Source organism: Solanum tuberosum, unplaced genomic scaffold (genome assembly GCF_000226075.1).
Source record: "Solanum tuberosum cultivar DM 1-3 516 R44 unplaced genomic scaffold, SolTub_3.0 scf00302, whole genome shotgun sequence".
Taxonomy (NCBI): Eukaryota; Viridiplantae; Streptophyta; class Magnoliopsida; order Solanales; family Solanaceae; genus Solanum; species Solanum tuberosum.
This window is the reverse complement of record NW_006239238.1, coordinates 614,370-634,114: the sequence shown is the minus strand read 5'-3', so window position 1 is coordinate 634,114 and position 19,745 is coordinate 614,370. Positions and strand designations below refer to the sequence as shown.

The 19,745-nt window shown below is 32.1% G+C and overlaps 2 protein-coding genes across 4 annotated transcripts; one reads left to right on the top strand and one right to left on the bottom strand.

Annotated features, from left to right (window-relative positions):
- Positions 1-5,140: 5,140 nt before the first annotated feature.
- LOC102585099 (myosin-2-like) lies at positions 5,141-16,249 on the top strand. 3 transcript variants are annotated; one of them, XM_015314697.1, is made up of 24 exons: positions 5,141-6,087; positions 6,328-6,429; positions 6,516-6,659; positions 6,745-6,895; positions 7,011-7,038; positions 7,188-7,356; positions 7,500-7,563; positions 7,691-7,704; positions 7,806-7,890; positions 8,709-8,812; positions 8,927-9,065; positions 9,671-9,789; positions 9,960-10,112; positions 10,203-10,292; positions 10,618-10,695; positions 11,288-11,443; positions 12,336-12,512; positions 12,631-12,836; positions 12,919-13,054; positions 13,517-13,646; positions 14,036-14,149; positions 14,264-14,364; positions 14,514-14,583; positions 15,019-15,193. In XM_015314697.1, exons 1-24 carry the CDS (start codon positions 5,686-5,688, stop codon positions 15,093-15,095), a joined length of 3,009 nt encoding a protein of 1,002 aa, XP_015170183.1. In that variant the 5' UTR covers positions 5,141-5,685; the 3' UTR covers positions 15,096-15,193. The 3 variants fall into 3 exon arrangements, with proteins under 3 accessions (XP_015170183.1, XP_015170181.1, XP_015170182.1); XM_015314695.1 differs by lacking the exon at positions 14,514-14,583 and adding an exon at positions 15,384-16,249 and having other exon boundaries at positions 5,155-6,087; positions 15,019-15,222; XM_015314696.1 differs by lacking the exon at positions 14,514-14,583 and adding an exon at positions 15,387-15,854 and having other exon boundaries at positions 5,155-6,087; positions 15,019-15,222.
- A 146-nt stretch (positions 16,250-16,395) lies between these two features.
- Positions 16,396-17,701, bottom strand: LOC102584787 (chlorophyll a-b binding protein 13, chloroplastic). Its single transcript, XM_006360064.2, has 3 exons — positions 17,517-17,701; positions 17,224-17,385; positions 16,396-17,015 (listed from the first exon to the last, which is right to left on the bottom strand). The coding sequence occupies exons 1-3, from the start codon at positions 17,631-17,633 to the stop codon at positions 16,506-16,508; spliced, it is 789 nt and encodes a 262-aa protein (XP_006360126.1). The 5' UTR covers positions 17,634-17,701; the 3' UTR covers positions 16,396-16,505.
- Between the last annotated feature and the right edge of the window lie 2,044 nt (positions 17,702-19,745).

Here is a 19,745-nt window from a genome sequence, read left to right as displayed (position 1 = left end):
TATGTGTATATATACCTTGGGGTATAATACCTTTAAGATATATAATTATGTATTATTATTATTATTATTATAATATTATTATTATTATTATAATATTATTATTATTATTATAATATTATTATTATTATTATAATATTATTATTATTATTATAATATTATTATTATTATTATAATATTATTATTATTATTATAATATTATTATTATTATTATAATATTATTATTATTATTATAATATTATTATTATTATTATAATATTATTATTATTATTATAATATTATTATTATTATTATAATATTATTATTATTATTATAATATTATTATTATTATTATAATATTATTATTATTATTATAATATTATTATTATTATTATAATATTATTATTATTATTATAATATTATTATTATTATTATAATATTATTATTATTATTATAATATTATTATTATTATTATAATATTATTATTATTATTATAATATTATTATTATTATTATAATATTATTATTATTATTATAATATTATTATTATTATTATAATATTATTATTATTATTATAATATTATTATTATTATTATAATATTATTATTATTATTATAATATTATTATTATTATTATAATATTATTATTATTATTATAATATTATTATTATTATTATAATATTATTATTATTATTATAATATTATTATTATTATTATAATATTATTATTATTATTATAATATTATTATTATTATTATAATATTATTATTATTATTATAATATTATTATTATTATTATAATATTATTATTATTATTATAATATTATTATTATTATTATAATATTATTATTATTATTATAATATTATTATTATTATTATAATATTATTATTATTATTATAATATTATTATTATTATTATAATATTATTATTATTATTATAATATTATTATTATTATTATAATATTATTATTATTATTATATTATTATTATTATTATTATTATTATATAATAATTGTTGCAATGTAATTTATGAAGGCAAAATTTATGAATTAAGTACATATATGAAAAAATATTTTATTTTTCCTGAATAATCATGCTTCTACAAGTATCCCAGAGTTGAAGTGTATTATTGATAAGATTTAGTTGCGTTATGTTGATAACTTAATGAGAAAATTTCACAAATAATGATAGTTCGAAGTTTGATTATCAAATATAGCAATAGTTTGCCTAAGTAAAATTCATAGTTACTATTTTAGAGTTGTGTTTATTCACTTTATATATGCTCGCTTGAAGTTGTATTTATTCGCTCTGTATAATTTTTTTGCGGTAATCTTTTGTTTTACCCCAAAAAGTAAAACTACTAGAAATGAAATGGATAACACTGCTACGAGAGACAATAGTATGAATGAGATTTATCTATATTCTTAATCAAATATTTTTGAGTTCGAATTCTAAAATGAAAAAATTTCTTATAAAATACGTAACGTGAATCTGAAATAATCAAATCGAGAAATAAATGTGAAATGATAATTAACACCAAAGAGAAAGGAGAGAAGAAGCAAAGAATGAGATAAAGTTGCAACGTAAAGGAAAAAACAAATAGGAAGTTTGGAACACTTTTTTGTGAAGATTGTTAGACAAGTTAGGAGAATTCACATTGATGCAGTCAGAATTAATCAGAAGGTCCATCTTCTTCACTAATGACTAATGATGTTCCATCATTAAAGCTAGCCAAAGCACATGCCAATAAAAAGTGTCATGTTAAATCTCAAACAAAAAGGGAATCAACTCACTGATAAAAAAGAGTCCTTACATCCATTTGGTCTTAATATAATGGACATACATTCAATTAGTGTCAGTTGTGTAACAATATATATTTTTCTTCGATTATATTTCGAATATATTTTTAATATTCAGAATTTTCAATAGTTACGTCTTTAATATTAAATTTAAATTTATCACAACTCAAACTTCAAAACATTTGCAATATCAAGTTGAATTGAATTTTCATCTCTATAATAAATATTGACGTTTACTTCTTTATATTTTGTATCTCCTTGATAGAAATTTTAATTTCTTGCCATAATTACAATCACGTAAAATAGCTAGGCATGTGATGATAATGAGTATTGGATAAATCTCCAACACAGATGGAGGATTAGGTATGACCTGACCCAGTTTTAAATTTATTTAAATTCTCACTCGTCTATTTGTGCATGTCTTTTTTCCTCAATTAACGTATTACTTGTCATTCAAAATTGAAGCTTAACTAATAATGGGAATAAACAGTTCTTAAATTTGCTTTGACCAACACTCAAAGTAGATGAATGATATATAGGTGTAAGCTAATTCGAACACAATTATAAGATAAAAAGTTGTAAGTAAATTAAATCTCTAACAACTTATTTAGATTGTTGTTATATATCATTTCATAACCATTGCATTGTATTGTACGTATTGAATGGAATCAAGCATCCCACATTTGTAAATGACGAGAACCCTGAACTCTCTATAAAACTTGAACATTTCCCCTCACTTTAAGTTAGCTTTTGAGGTTTGAGTACGTAAGAATATTAAACAACATTTTATCTTGTTGTATACAATCACACCAAATCAGTCCAATGTGATTTGATGTATTGTATGTGATCACACTAAGTTAGATATTGTATGCAAACATACCAAATCAGTTGTTACATAAAATGAGATTTTTCATAGCTACCTAATTCTTAATTTAATAATATGATTCAGTAGAATTACGTCTAGCGATTTAATAACACGTACAAATGTTTAATATTAATTACTGTAAGAAAATAAAACCATATATACAAAAAAATCCATTACAAGCTAATATTTCCAGTTTGTTTAATTATATCAACAAAAAAGGCAAAAAAAATTTAACTTTTTTTTGTCCAAGTTAGTAGGGGAGAGATTTGTAAGAAGAACTTTTTACAAATAGAAAATTTTAGCAAAATATATTCTTTTTGTCAACAAAGTCAAATTAAAGGAGTCCAACAAAGAACATTTTTTGACTTTATGTCACAAAAATAATTAAATATTTTTTGACATTTTGCATTCCAGTTTTCAAACGTATACTATACGTGCTTTAAAATTTTCAAAATTTAAATTTCCTTATGTGGCTCCAAATGAACAAAATGATGTTATAGATTGTTACGTTTTCGTCTTGTTCTCCTTTCGACCCTTTTTTTTAAAAAAAATTTGTATTTTTATGAGTTATCTTAACGTGTTATTAAAGATCTTGCTCAAATATTTTATACATATCTTATGTGTGAATAAGGTTTATTCTTTTTTGAACGGAGTTTAGATGATCAACTTATAATAATATTTCTAATTAAACATCACATGACTTGGGAAATGGGGAATGAAGTTTGAATTTGAAATTTATGCATTTAAGACTTTTACCTTTTTAAGTTATTGAATTCTTTATCGATAATTTATATATCTTAAAACAAATATAAAATTTTAAATTAAGGTTATTGAATTTAATCGAACTCATAATTTAAACACTAGCTTCACCTTGTTTACAATGAGTTCTAAGAGGAGGACTATGGATTTAAACTCTAGCTCCGATCCAGTACCCTTGTTTATTATGAGTAATTAGGGGAGGGCCATTTGCCTCATTTTGGTTTCCACCGGTGTTCGTGCGTGAGTTAAGCTCGATCAATTTAAATTTGCATATTCACGGGGTCTATTTTCGGAGATGGGACTTTTACAAGGTTTTCTCGATTCTAGATTTGAATTTGATATCTCTAGTTAAGGATAAAAGAATCTCAATCATCTCATCATAATCCATGTTGATGCCTCAAGATTATTATTTTTTTGGTCCCCCAAGGTTATTGTAATTTTCATTTTTCATCATATTATAAAATCTAAGCATTATCTGCCTCAAATAAAAAGAAAATAAGAGTTGAAGTGACACTACACAATGTAAAGACAACAAAATAAGCTACAAAGAGCAAAAACTAAAAGCAACTAGCCAGAAAAGCATAAATTTCCTTTTCAGCTTTATAAATTTGAGTAATCCCACTACAATAAGGTAGAATTTTTGAATATGACACTAATTAAAAAGCTTTTGTATAGATGATAAAATAGTATATCTAACAAAAATATCATGTCAAAGTTAAATCAATCTGTTACATGAATTACCAAAAAAAAAAGAATTTAAATTGTTAAAACTTGTGAAAATGTGGGGAATAATATCATTATAAAAAAATCAAAATAGAAAGAACAAATGGTACTTGAGAGTTGAGACAATTCAGTTATTTTAACCAATACAAACACATATTTACATAAAATCATTTTGAATATTTAGTATTTTCTCAGTTTTAATTTGTTTGTCTAATTTTAGTTTTACATGAATTTAAGAAAATAAAGAAATTTTGTTTTGAATATTATGGTCCTAAACTAAAAATACATAGAATGTACCAAAGTCTCATTTAATCTCGTGACCTTAAGCATATCATGTGAAAAGTTATAATGAAAGAGTTGCCCAAAAGAACAAGACATTGTTTAATAAGAAAATTAAGACAAACAAATTAAATCTAAACGAATAATATTTCTACATTTAATGTTTATCAACTAGTTTTAATCCGTCGATTCTAACTGATCATTGAAAAAATCTAGATGTAAAATGGAAGAATTATCAATTTGAAGCCTACAGCTGTAGTTAATAGAAACAAATATAGTGAGCATTTAATCATACTTAATTGTGAAACTTGAAAAAAATCATAATTATTTTCATTTTAAAATAAAATTAAAACTAAAAAATTAAAACTATGTTTAACCGTGTATATAAATTGAAATATATTATTAATTTTAAAATTTTTATCGCCAAATATTTTTTTTTAAAGTTTATGACCAAACGCTAAATTACAATTACAGCATGTACCATTTTATCCGCTTCCCTTTCAGGTGCATCTGTCTGCCACTTCAAAATTTCAACTCTACACTAATTTAGCAACTACTTTAGGCCCCCACTCTAAAATTCAAATTTATTTATTTAAATAAAATTAAATTAATCCAACGGTTTCTTCAATCCAAATCATTATATTATATTTACTCAGACCAAACATGATAAATTTTCAAATTTTCATATCCATTATTTCCTATTTTTGGTTTTATCTGAACGGCAGTTTTCGATTTTCTAAAAATAAAAAACCAACCAATTTGATAAACAACAAATAAAAAACCTTTCTTTCCCTCTTCATGATTAGCCATTTTCATTTTCCCCTCTGTTTTTCTTCTTTCTTCCTTAAAAGAGTTTAATTTCTTTGCATATCATGCAAAAAATATATATATATTTAGGAACCCATTTTCTTGATTTAGCCTAAAAAGTAGTTTTTTTTCTTCTTGTTCGGTGGGAAATAAAGAAAAAAAAGTTCAACAGCTCAGAGTTGTATTGGGTTTCGTAAAATTTGTTTTTTTTTTTGGTTTTGTGTGTTTTTTTCTTATAATATCTTACAAAATCCCGAGGTTTATGCGTTTTTTTGGGGAATTGGGGTTGTGAGGATGGATTTTGATCTCCAGGTTTAAGGAAAATGGTAGAAACTTGGTAAAGGTTTGATTTTTTTTTGAAAAAAAAAGTGAATTAGGGTTTTAGGAGTTGTTTCTGGAGCAATGTTGCTTCAGATATTGTTTAAATTTGAATGAAATAGTTTCTGTATATGTAATTTTACTTCAAATCAGGGGAGGAGAAATGTCTACTATAGTTCGTAGTTCGTTAGAGGAAATGCTGGATTCTCTCCGGCAAAAGGATGAAAATGAGAAGCCAAAAGACTTGCCGCCGGCGTTACCTGCTCGGCCTAAGCCTACATCGAGAACTAGGCCTCCTTCACAGAGGCAACCGTTGAGCAAAAGGTTAAGCAAAGTTAATGTTGAATTGGAGAATGGTAAGAAGAAGGAAGAGTCTAAAGGGTTGAAAAGGAATGTTTTTGGTGCTATGAAGGTGAAAGGAATGGAAGATAGCGAATCGCCGTATGCAATGCCTTCAGTGAAGAAGAACAGCACAGGGAGATTGCGGGAAGTAAGTGGTGGGAAGGTTGAGAAATGGCGTAGTGAAGCGGAATGGGATGATCGGCTGGATTATTTTGTTAAGAAGGTAATAAGAGCATTATTTTCAGTAGTTTCACATGTTGACTGTCTTAATCGCCTTGAACGAGAATGGTTTGATTGAATGAATCTAGAAAAGTTAACATTTTTAGCTAAATGATAAGTAAAATTTGTACATGTGCTGGATTTGGCTTCACTAGTTTTGTCATTGTGTCTGGTTTGATTACTGTTGGATGATTTCTTGGTTGCTCTCAGATGACCAAACTTAACTCCTAAGCTCTGTTTTCAGAAGCTTCGCATCTGGTGTCGTCTGAGGAATGGGGCATGGGTATCAGGACATATTCAATCAACTTCAGGAGAGAAAGCTATGGTGTTACTTTCTGACGGCAGTGTAAGTTCATGTATTCCTGCTATTTCCTTATGATAAATATTTAAAGTGAACAGCTGCAATTGGACTTAAACTTTGTCATACTGTAGGTTGTGACAGTGCCTGTAGGAGAAGTATTACCTGCTAATCCGGATGTTCTTGAGGGTGTGGATGATCTCATGCAGCTTAGTTATTTGAATGAGCCATCTGTTCTTCACAACCTTCATAACAGATATGCGCGAGATATGATATATGTACGTCATATTAAACTGCATTTATGCCTCACATGTAATTTCATGTCTATTCTCTTTTAAATTTTTTTGTCCCCTATGCCTGCAGAGCAAGGCAGGGCCTGCTTTAATAGCAATCAATCCGTTCAAAGATATCCAATTGTATGGGAACGAATTTGTTACAGCTTACAGACAGAAGCTCTTGAATGATCCTCATGTTTATTCTATTGCTGACACTGCCTACGATCGAATGATGGAAGGTTATCCTCAGAACCATGTTCATTCTTATTATTTACAAAAGTTCATTGTTAACTCCATAAACACTTTAGATGCAAGCTGATTCTTGTTTCTTTCTTTACCTTTTGAATCTTGCAGATGAGATAAGTCAATCCATTATCATAAGGTATGTGAAAATGTTTCCTTGTCATCTTTAGGGATGCCAGATACTTGTATTTCTACTTTGTTTCAGTTATTGATGGCTTAGATTGTAATTATCAAACTCATCGTGGTTTCAGTGATTGGGAGGAACTAACTTCTTTTCATTTCATACAGTGGGGAAAGTGGATCTGGGAAGACGGAAACAGCAAAGTTTGCAATGGAATACTTGGCTATGCTTGGTGGAGGCAATAATGGGATAGAGAAGGAGGTTTTGCAAACAAGCTACATATTGGAGGCCTTTGGGAATGCCAAAACTTCCAGGAACAATAACTCCAGTCGATTTGTCAGTCTCTATGCCTGATTCTATGTTTATTTTTCTTTCCTTCATTTGAGGATGGGAGTGGTGGACTGGGAAGTGGAAAAGTTTATTTGTGTTATTTCCCCATCTGTTGTACTTTTTCTGATGGTTGTCCTTGATGGATGCAGGGAAAGTTGATTGAAATTCATTTTAGTACAGCAGGAAGAATATGTGGTGCTAAAATACAAACCTGTAAGTGTAATTGTCTTTTGGTTTTCTCAGAGAATGCAATTTATTGTAATTGTCCTTTGATATAACTGTTACTGACTTTTATACATCTTTGTGCATGTCCACTGGCCAATGCTAAAATAATGAGTAGTGATTCTTGAAAAGGTGGGATTTTCTTCTCCCCTTTACCATGGATTCCTTGTTGTAGTTTATACCATTACTATCACAATCTAAATCTTTTGAAGCATAATGTCTTCTTTGGGCAGTCGAGAGTGGTTCAGCTGCTTGATGGAGAGAGGTCCTATCATATTTTTTACCAACTATGTGCCGGGGCTCCACCTACTTTGAGAGGTCTGTAATTGATATTGGACCTTTGTTTGTATCTTTTTGTTGCTTACTTCACTAGTAGGACTTTACATGGCTTTTGCCTTGCAATGTGTCTTCACTGTCAGAACAACTTTTGTTTTTAATACTGTGTGGTTACAACACCTGAGTTGGTTTTAGAATATCTCTAGAACTAACAATTCTGTGATCCTAATGGTGAAATTGGGATTGTGATTCTGAAGTTATTAAAATATCAGTATAATAGGATACAAGTGTAAGGTAGCAGTCACAAAACTGTAGTGTTTTCAACAAGACGTTAAACATGAAAGTGGCACGAGGACCAGGATTTGAATCCTAACAGAGGGGACAAACCTATGTCATTTCTTCCATGCCTAAGCTTTGTTGGGTCGAGTTACCCGATAAAATATGTTCTGGTGAGACTTGAGAGGATGCATACAACCTGTGAAATATGAGAGTGGTGTGCAAGTTAGCCCGGACATTACTGTTGAAAAAAAATGGAAGTGGAACTTTCTAGCAGAAAAATATAGAAGTTATGCATACAGTTCATGAATAATATAAAGTGAATTTTGTTGGCGTTAGAAAACCTTGTGAAATGGAAGTTCTTTCAATATCATGTGTGTATAACTATTTGTTTTTCTAGCAAGGACAATTTTTAAGAGATCGAATTTCTTTTTTGTAGTGCTCTATAAATATTCTTTGTTTCTATTTCTCTTCTTTAGTGGGGCTGGGCCACTGTGGTGTTAGTTAAAGATCTTTGAAAATATAAATTAGTTAAAGAAGTTGCAGAATATTTCGTTTTCAGAACTTTAATTTGATTTTCTCAGATAAACTTAAGTTAAAAGGTGCATCAGAATACAAATATCTCAACCAGAGTGGCTGCTTGGTGATCCATGATGTTGATGATGCTGAGGAATTTTGTAAGCTTATGGTGAGCCTTAAGGGATAAGAATTGGTCAACTTATGTTTGATTTCTGTTCTTTCAGTTCAATGCTGTTCTGGATCTTGTTTATAATTATTTACTTTGTTTCTCTCACTTTTACAGGAAGCCCTAAATACTGTTGGGATTTCTGAAAGGGATCAAGAGCATGCTTTTCAGATGATTGCTTCAGTTCTATGGCTGGGAAACATAATGTTCCAAGTAATTGACGATGAAAGTCATGTTGAAGTTGTGCAAAGTGAAGGTGAGCTATCTTGTCAGTGTAGCAGTTTAGCTAATGTTGATCCTCTTGAGGTTTTGTTCTTTCTGAATGTACTAGAAGATATGATTTCATAACCTCATACATAAATAAATTATCTTACACTCTTGGTCAATTGTAAGTTAACTTTCCAACTGTGAATATCTGGGCTTGACTTTTGTTCAGCATCTATATTGTCGGTTTCAGCTTTAACACTTTCTTCGCTTTTGAGTGAAGGACAATCTATTATATTCCGGCTTGTCAGTTGGTTGTTTTTCGTTGGAGTAGTTATTTTAACTCCAGATGTACTCTTCGTAACTCCATTTCTCTGCAATATTGACTGTTGAGGAATGAGGGTCTATCTTAGGCTTTTCAACGTTTCTGGGCCAGAGCATTTTACATTGTCATAAACCTCTGTTGTTCGGATTCATGCAAGTATCTTCTGTATTCTCATGATAATTCTTTCCTGCACCTCTTGTATGGTCTTACTTTGTAATACTTGTAAAGTTTCTTTTTCACTTTGTATGCAAAGTCTTCAACTTTTTTATATCCTGTTCTTGCATGGAGGCCTTCTTTATCTGTTTGGTTTGTCTCAATCTTTGATATTGCAGCTGTTACAAATGCTGCTAGCTTGATTGGCTGTACTGTAAATGACCTCATACTAGCTTTATCAACATGCCAAATACAAGCTGGCAAGGATAAGATCGCCAAAAGTTTAACTGTAGAGCAGGTTTGTTGAAGTGCATTTATATTTAGTCTCTTCCTATTTTCTCTTTGTTTCACATTTTCATCCCGAGATTAACTAGAATCTGAATTATTCACTATTAATTATTCTAATATATGAATTTAGCACTCCTATTTCTTCTCTAGAGAACATGACTCATTATAACTCTGATTCAGGCAACTGACAGAAGAGATGCATTGGCAAAGTTCATTTATGCAAACTTGTTTGACTGGATAGTAGATCAAATGAACAGAAACCTTGCAATGGACAAAGAACAGATGGGTAGATCCATAAATATTCTAGACATTTATGGTTTTGAATCATTTAAGGTAAATTGATCTGTGAGTGATTTTTTTACTGTTATTCAGCATAGGAGATTCCTTCTTATCCACCTTGACACTCCCATTCCCACTTATCAGAGAAACACATTTGAACAATTTTTGATAAACTATGCAAATGAGAGGCTCCAGCAGCATGTCAACAGACATCTATTGAAGCTCGAGCAAGAGGTAAGCATATCATGATCTTCCCTACATCATTCTTATTGCTTCATTCCTTACCTCTACTACAACAAGAACAGACACAACAGACCCGGTGTAATCCCACAAGTGGGGTCTAGGGAGGGTAGAGTGTATGCAAACCGTATCCCTAACTAGGGAGGTAGAAAGGTGATTTCTGATAGACTCTCGGCTCAAGAACAAACACAGGATTGTTACACTCAGTTTTCTCTCTGTAGTTATCCTGTGGCATTTTTGGGCTGTATACTCTCCTGAAGATATTCCTTGCAGTATCAGTTTTAGATGTCAATGCAGGAACTGATGTTTTATGATTCAGGAATATGAATTGGACGGAATTGATTGGTCAAAAGTAGATTTTGAAGACAACCAAGAGTGTCTGAATCTTTTTGAAAAGGTATTTCTTCCTTTTGGTTCTTTTTCCTATTTATTTGGCGTCAGGAGCTTATATAAGCTGACAACTTTCTTCTACCCCGGATTACATGTTTACAATCGTACTTAATTAGATGTCACTGTGTTGTTGCTCTTTTTGTTTTTTTGTTTGTTTGTTTGATTTTTACATCTTTTTCTCGTTTAGTCTGATTACTCTTTCCATGTTTAATTATTAAGTTGGATGAGAAGGATAAAAATTATCTGTTTGTATTGTCACAAGTTGTAAAAATTATCAAATACAACTTTCTTTTTTATCTCAAAAAAAAGTTGTATTTGATATAACTTCCACACCAATTTTGTCATTGTCATATTACTTCTTTCGAGTGAAGTCTTGCATATTCTGATTACTCTTTCCGTGCTTAATTGTTGAGTTGTATGAGAAGGATAAAAATGAATATGCTTATGTAGTCACAACTCACAAATTCTATTGCGATATCTCGAGTCGAATTACCAATGTCAATCATAAAGAAGATCTCTGTATTTTAGTTGAGCAATCTTCAACATTTATTTGAATAGACATATCAGTTGATAGATGAACTTCCATTTTCATTTTGCAGAAGCCAATTGGCCTTATATCTTTGTTGAATGAAGAATCAAATTCCCTAAAAGCCACAGATTTGACCTTTGCATGTAAACTTAAGCAGCACATCAAATCTAGCCCTTGCTTTAAAAGCGAAAGAGAAGAATTTTGTATTCGTCATTATGCTGGAGAGGTCAGTTTCTCTTATAAATGCATCCTTTCTAGTCCTGTTCAATTTCTACCCACATTAGTAGTATTTTCACGATTTTGGTTAAGAAACTTAATAGCTTTCACATTCCCATGGTCAGACTTACGCTCAATTGTTGGCAGAGTTTTTCTTTCTTTTCATGGTTTTATTACAGTGACCATTTTGGCGGCACCATCCTTGTTTCGATTACTGTTTTGGTGGCATTATGCTTGTTTTCATTTACCACCAATGGGGGTGTGCCTCTTGACCAGTGACCCTCTAGCTGTATCTTGTGATGACTCTTCTTATAACTTCTCACAAGTGATTTTCCATCTTCAATCCAAACTACACCACTACACCAATAATATCTGGAAGATTTACTTTATCATACCTCTTTCTGGTGATTGATGATAGATTCTTATCCATGGGTGCTGCAAGAAGAACTTTCTTTCTTTGTGCCAGTACTAGCGCTTTTTAGTGGAAAAGAATTCCAGAATCATGTAATTGTTCTCTATTTCAATAATCTCAGACAACCGCTTTCTATTTTGGTTATCTTTCAGTAGTTCTAGTAACATATTCTTTCTTGCTTAATATTTTGGGGACTGGTGCATGCCTAAATATCAATGGACCTTTTGCTATCATGGCTTGAATCGGACTTATCCAAATATCTAGGAACATCTGGAAGTCCATTTCAGTATTGGTATGGTGGGTAAATTTGGAGAGAGAAACGCTAGAGCTTTTGAAGGCAAGAAGGACTATATAATTAACCTTTAATTCAAATATGTCTTTGCTTATTTTTTGGTGCAACAAAGCCACATCATTTGTTTTAGAGACAGAAGTTATGGTTGACTTCCTTGGTTCTTTACATACTCTATAATTACGAATATGAGTTTTGCAGGTAACTTATGATGCAACTGGCTTCTTAGCAAAGAACAGAGATGTGTTGCATCCTGACATTATTCAGCTACTCTCATCAAGTGATAGTCACCTGCCTGAAGATAAAAAATTCTCAATTCCATCAACTGATACAGGGGTGCTAGATTTTAAGAAGCAAAGTGTTGCAACTAAGTTTAAGGTGGTTATTTTCTATAGAACTTGATCATGCTAACAAACCAAACATTTGGAAAATAAAAGTTTGTATCTTGAGGTGCTATGATTGTTTCTCAATGTTGTCCTTTATCAAATTCTGGCAGGATAATTTGTTCAAATTGATGCAGCAATTGGAAAATACCATACCACATTTCATATGTTGCATAAAACCAAATAATAAGCAGCTTCCTGGCATGTCTGACAAAGATCTTGTCATAGAACAGCTCAGATGCTGTGGTGTTCTTGAAGTGGTTAGAATATCAAGATCTGGCTATCCTACTAGGTTAACACATCAAGAATTCACAAGCAGGTGACATACACGATCCTTAGTTTGTTGCTGATTTGTTCTTTTGGTTGTTTGTCAACTTATATATGTGATTGCGGTATTTTAGGTACGGCTTCCTTCTGCCAAAGGATAATGCATGCCAAGATCCTTTAAGTATGTCAGTTGCCATTCTTCATCAATTTGGTATTCTTCCGGAACTGTACCAAGTTGGGTATACAAAGTTATATTTCCGATCAGGACAGGTGAGTTCATGGTTTCTTGTTCTTTTGTGTGGATATGTTTACTTCTCAAAGAATTTATGTCATTTACTAAATCATCTAAAGGAAGCACCAGAAATTTTAATTTTCTTCTAATCATTACACTACTATATAGTTGAACCAAATAATGATAAATGAAAAACATGTGGTGTGTCGATGTGCACGCTAGCTGGCCCAGACACCATAGTTATCTTGAAAAAAGTGTGGTGTCTTCCAAACTGGTGGCACCACTTTGAGGAAAAATCATATTTTTGGAGGCATATGTCTGTTTGGAGAAGGGTTTTGAGTGGTCAAACAATAAAAATGGCAAAAGTTATGGCTTATGGATATAACATATCCTCTAACATATACCCAATATGGGCTTCTAGTAAGATAATGGACACATACTATTGAAGATTGGATTTCCTTGTGTGCCTATATGTGAACTTCTGTCCCTCTTACATGTAGATTGCTTCATTGGAGGATGTAAGGAACCAAGTTCTGCAAGGTACTCTTGAGGTGCAGAAGTGCTTCCGTCGTCATCGTGCTCGTCGGCACTTCCATGAGCTGAAAGGAGGAGTAATCATACTTCAATCATGTAAAGCAGATTCCTTTGCAACTCGTCTTTTTACTTCCCTTTTTTCTTATAATACAATAGAAGATGATATTCATGAAGAATGTTGTGTCTATCAGGTTGTATGAGTATTTTTCCATTTCAAGACTGTATTAGATATCTTCAAAGTTTTGAGCACTTGGGGATGCCATTCAAGTGGTTTTAGAAAAAGAAAAACAGATAACTACAATTTTGTCTTCATAATTTTTTTAAAAAAACTATAATGAACTGCCTTTGAACCATTGTTGGAAGTTCCAAAAGTAACTAGTTATGTGAACCGGGTCAATTTTGAGGTGATGCATCAATATAATTAAATTATAAGCTTTCAATGCTGAATTGTACCTGATGTTTGATGTCAACATTTGTTCATATAGTTATTCGTGGTGAAATAGAAAGAAGGCTGTATAATACTAAAGTGATGTCTAAAGGGAAGGTTGCTCGTGAAGGAAGTGATGAGCAGCTGGTGGCTGTTGTGCAGATACAATCAGGTAAAAGTTATTTGCATGGTATCAAATATATGAAACCAAATATAGATTTGGACATCTTCTTTTGGCAGCTGGTTATGAAACCAAATATAAATTTACACATCTTCTTTTTTGCAGCTATTCGTGGTTGGTTGGCTAGAAGGGATCTTCGTAAACTGCAGAATTCAAAAATGTTAAATGTAGACAAACGAAGATCAGGCAGAAAGACGGAGGTCAAGGTACTCTGTGATAAAGATTCACACCTATCCTTACTAGTAGTCCTCATGCCTCATTTTTTATTCCCTTAATAGACCTTATAATGGAATAATTAGCATTTTAAAAGTTCTGCCATAGATTTTATTGTAACTTTTCGTGTTTCTTCGTTCAGAATTGTAAAGTCTGCTTCCGGACTAATATCTTTAAGAATTTGGTGGCCTGTTTCATGAAGCCAATTTTAGGTATTTCATTTTTTTCTTCTTTTTTGGGGGGGATAGTTAAAACCATTTTTGGGTATGCAACTGCTTTTCTGATTTCAGGATTCAGGGGAATCTTTCTTCATTTTTTATTCTTTCTTTGGAAGATGAAATACTCTGGCATCTCGAAAATGCCGAGTGTTTGATTATTGAAATTGAAAGAAAAATATGGTGAGAGAATGAGTAGTAAGGCCCTTTTTTGGCTTATACATTAGTCCTTCCCCTCTCTCATGTAGAAGCTAAAAGGGGAAAGGGAAAGGACAGTTGGTGAAGAATCACTGATGGATAAATCAGGATAATGGCTTCATTTATCATGCCTTCCCCTTGCTGCAAACAGTTGAGGCAGCAATGCAGTCTTTGATATTTTTACTGACTGCTTGAGAATCTGTAGTAGTAAGTTTGAATTTTTTATGCAAGCAGGAGTTGCCTCGAGAAATCCTACCATCTGTTGTAGAAGACCTCGAAAGACGAGTTGCAAAGGCCGAGGCAACCATTGAACAGAAGGAAAAGGAAAATGCTGCCCTGAAGGAACAAGCAAACCAATTCGAGGCCCGATGCTTAGAATATGAGGTCAAGATGAGGTCAATGGAGGAGATGTGGCAAAAGCAAATGACATCATTGCAGGTGAGTAAGCTGCAATATGATCCTAGATAGTTCATTTTCTCTAGTTCTTGGTATCCGTAGTTCTATGAATGCTCTACTGATACTGCTGATGCTGGAAATTGAGTTTCTACTTGTGAACTCATATTTATGAATTTACAAGGTAATTGATTGCTTTGTTAAAGCAGGCTAATCTAGCTGCAGCCAAGAACACTCTTGCCGCTGGTGACACTACTGGTCAACCTGGAAAGCTTGAAGGTTCCCCATCTCCTCACTATTATGATTCTGATGATGCAACATCTATGGACACTCCTGCGGGACGCACTCCAATTAACTTTTCTAACAACAGCTTGGGTGTTGTAACTAATAGAGAGGTTAATGGTGGTTTATCCTTAATCAGCCACCTTACAATGGAATTTGAACAACGGAAGCAGAATTTTGACAACGAAGCCATGGCAATTGTTCACTTGAAGCCAGGGCTGTTACATTCTACTAATAATCCTGCAGATGAGTATCGAAGACTTAAACACAGGTTTGAGGAATGGAAAAAAGAGTACAAGGTCCGGTTAAAGGAGACGAAGTCAAAAGTACACAAGCTTGTTCATTCTAAAGCAGGGAAGAGTCATAGAAAATGGTGGGGTAAGAAGAGCAAGTGATTTTAGCTTAAAATAATTCTCGTCTTCTTCTTTAGGGTGTTAATAGATGGAACTAATTTCCCCAACTATGGTTGCTAAGTTAGCAAAGTTGGTGGAGATTGGGAAATAGTACGTACGTGTGCTCAATTATGTATCTCTGCAATCGCTTAGCTAGATAGTTAAGAACTTGTTTGTGAATAGCCTGTTGTAAACAATGCTAGGTTGTGGAAGTATATTAGATAGCTTGCGAAAAACGGATTGAATTTCTCAGTCCACACGTCTTTTCGCATTAGCAAATGTTGTAATTAGTTGTTGTTGAAAGATGGTGATCAATTGTAGAAAAGTCATTACTTGATTGTTCACAACAGCACAATGAGTGGCCAAATGTGATGGTATCATTGTGTTTTGCTTATGAGCATTCTTGTTTCTCCCTTAAACTCTTTTCACCAATGTTGTCCTACTTTTTAAGTTTTTGTCAAGTTTGAACGTTACGATATGGATAGTGAAGGTTAATATAGCTGAATTCAACTTATTCATTGATGCATATTCAAATGAATGCTACTGGTTCAAGTGTATGTAAAATAATTTTCCTTTGACAAATATTTGCATTATGAATGATTGAGTGGTACAAACTACAAAGGCTCTTATGGAGGAAGTCAAAATGTAAAAAATTTAAGATCCAGGAACAAACTTAGTTGCATAAACCCATGCATTGTTTGCAACAGGGTTGTCAAGGTGATCCAATAGGTTCTCAAGTGGGCCTTTGCCGGTGACAATAGCTTGAACGAAGAATCCAAACATGGAGAACATAGCTAATCTTCCGTTCTTGATCTCCTTAACCTTGAGCTCGGCGAAAGTTGTTGGGTCATCTGCTAGGCCCAATGGGTCAAAGTACTGACCACCTGGGTATAGATTGTTGCCTTCACCAACTCCAGGAAGCCCATTAATTCTGAAACCTTCTACAAGGCCCATTAACACTACTTGGAAGCCCAATACTGCTAGAATGCTCTGAGCATGGACAAGGTTTGGGTTGCCCAAATAGTCCAGCCCACCTTCACTGAAGATTTGGGCTCCAGCTTTGAACCATACTGGTTCTTTGAAGTCCACTTTTACCCATTTTTCAAGAACTTCTGGTGTAATGCAACCAAAAGCCCCAAGCATGGCCCATCTCCCATGGATAACCTAGAATTATTAACACAATTTTAATCAATATCAATCGATCAACTATGTCTCAATCCTAAATTAATCGTCGACAATTATATGAGTCTGCTTCACTTTTTTGTTCTATCCTAATAAAAATGATACCTTTAATATTTAGAAACAATTTTACGAAAATGATTTTTAGTCACATAAATATCTGTTACTACTAGTAAAAGAAAAAATATAGTACCTCAAGAGCTCGGTTCTTGGCAAAGGCCTCGGGATCAGCAGATAAACCAGCAGTATCCCATCCGTAATCACCAGGGAATTCTCCAGTCAAGTATGAAGGAGTTTGAGCAGAAAATGGTCCCAAGTACTTGACACGGTCAGGTCCATACCACAAATCATTACTCTAACGAAACATTAAAAACAGATTCAACTTAATTCAGTATCTTTGTACACGAATCATAAATTTATTCGAATTTCAATAAATATTAATTTTCGAACTCAATTATAAAATCACAAAATAAAAATAAAAATTACCATGGTGAATCTGGCAGAGCCCATAGGAACTATATCCCTAAGGGGGTTAGCATATTTGGTCTGGCCCAAAAATGGAGTTGCTCTAACAACTGTGGCTGAGCTGCCTGTTGCTGCCATTTCTTCTCTTTCTTAATTTCTCTCTTAATTAATTGGACCTCACAATTTTCACTAAGTTTCTTGCACAATTTATATATAAAGAATAACTGTTGGAAAAATATCTGGAGTGGTCCATCCAACAATTCTGGTTCTTGTGTTTTAGAAAATTGTGGTGTGAAATAGTTTTGAAATTTTTGTATCAACCAATGAGAAGTGTTTAGTAGATTTTGAGTATCTCCATGTCATATCCTTCTATCCAGAGTTTTATCTTGCTAAGCCTAACATGTAGTAGTACAATATTATATATGGTCATTGGTCAAGCTTTTTGGATTTTCATTTTATTATTGTGATGTACTAATAACTTGCAAGTTGCAACCAACATAAATATTGGATAATTTTATTTACGCAGATTTGAATAGATGAAAATAAATCGATCACTAATATTTTATCCAGGCTAGAATTTGAATATGAAATTTTATGGTATTTGATAAAATCAGCAGCATAAGTCTGCTAAATTGCTCTGTTCTTCCATTAATGGAGGTCAAGCTTGTGCACAGAGGTACTGGATTGAAAGAGAAGAGAGAAAACTTTTATTAAAGAAAAACTAAAACGATAAGTGTTACGTTGTGTTCCTTATATACAATTTCTAATTAATAAAATCTAGAAGCATCTACTCAATTCTAGAATAATGAAAAGCAACTAACTAACTAACTAACTTCACTGTTGCAACTAACTAACCAACTCTACTGTGCTAACATACTTCATTGTACACACTATATTCTAAATAGTATTTAAGACTACTTTTATATCCATGCACTCTATTTTAACAGTTCTTTGCTTAAAAATCCTCGGATCGATGCTTCGCCTCATCCATGCTCCTTGGAAACCTTGACTCTTCAATATATTAGATTTGAGTTCCCAGCTTGCCAAAGCGTTCAGACTCATGTGCCTTCCAGAAATACCAGAGTAATTCGAGTCTGCTGCGTACGATTAACCAACTTTTCCTAGCTGACTATACTAAATGAATTTCAATTGTCAATCTCCAATCTTGCGTATGCCATTTACACACTTTTCTACATTTACGAGCTGTTGGAATTAAAAAAGTATTGAATTGAAGAATCAAATATATTCTAATTAACATCTGTCCACGCCATCCTATGATAAGAGCTGGTCAAAGATAACGCCTCAATCACTTACTAACTTACTCCGTAAATAGCTAGCAAGTGTAATAAATCATGGCACCCCATACAACTAATTAATACAATTTTCTTCTGAAACTTCTTCCATTGGATTCTTTTGTTTTATTGCCTTTCATTGGATGGTAATTCCAATGCATATATGTTCTCAAGGAGTCCCCTTCATACCTCTATGCTTAATCAAGCCAGGAGTTGATCAATTAAACCATAATTTTAGGACCATAATTACAAGTGCATTGCTCTATAAACATATTTCACTAAAAGAATTAGCTGAAGATGTCTACATACATATATTTTTGAAAAAGAAAATGAAGAGAAGCACAAGGGATATATATTGGAGATTATCGAAAGGATTAATTACTTGAGTGGATCCCTTTTAAAAAATAATTACTTATTTTAAATATACTCTTTAATTATTACCATTTATAGCAATATCTAACAATACTATGTATTTTATTATATTTATTTTTCTTTCTCGCCTCTTTCTTTTTTTTGTCTCTAGCCTTTTCAAATTTATCTCTCTCTCTCTCTTTATCCCTTTCCTTCTTTCTTTCTGTACGTTATTCTTTCTCCATTTCTTTCTTTCTGTACATTGTTTTTTCTCCTTTCTTTCTTTATGTTGCTCTTTCTCCCTCTCTTTCTATTGTTCTTTCTCCCTTTCTTTCTCTCTCTACTTTCTTTCGTATAGTAGTCAATAATTCGTAGATAGAATAAAATTTGTATCAATAATTAATTGGAAAAGTAATCTAATCGTAACAAATGAAAAGATATAATAAACTGCAAAATGAATTACACTTGAATTAAAAATGTATTACACACATATTAAAGTTGAATTAGATGAAATTAAACATGAATGCAAAATATAGCAAACGAAAGAGCATTCTATGATCTGTAAACTGAATAAAACTTGTATCAATAATGAATTAAACAAGTAATC

What these genes read in the sequence shown, in the direction of transcription:
- LOC102584787 (XM_006360064.2), bottom strand. Translation starts at nt 17,633, where the DNA reads ATGGCAGCAACAGGCAGCTCAGCCACAGTTGTTAGAGCAACTCCATTT. An exon ending in GCTCTGCCAGATTCACCATG is followed by an intron (nt 17,386 to 17,516) that starts GTAATTTTTATT and finishes ATGTTTCGTTAG; the next exon opens with AGTAATGATTTGTGGTATGG. An exon ending in CCAAGAACCGAGCTCTTGAG is followed by an intron (nt 17,016 to 17,223) that starts GTACTATATTTT and finishes TAATAATTCTAG; the next exon opens with GTTATCCATGGGAGATGGGC.
- LOC102585099 (XM_015314695.1), top strand. Translation starts at nt 5,686, where the DNA reads ATGTCTACTATAGTTCGTAGTTCGTTAGAGGAAATGCTGGATTCTCTC. An exon ending in AAAGTTTAACTGTAGAGCAG is followed by an intron (nt 9,790 to 9,959) that starts GTTTGTTGAAGT and finishes ACTCTGATTCAG; the next exon opens with GCAACTGACAGAAGAGATGC. An exon ending in AGTAATCATACTTCAATCAT is followed by an intron (nt 13,647 to 14,035) that starts GTAAAGCAGATT and finishes TTGTTCATATAG; the next exon opens with TTATTCGTGGTGAAATAGAA.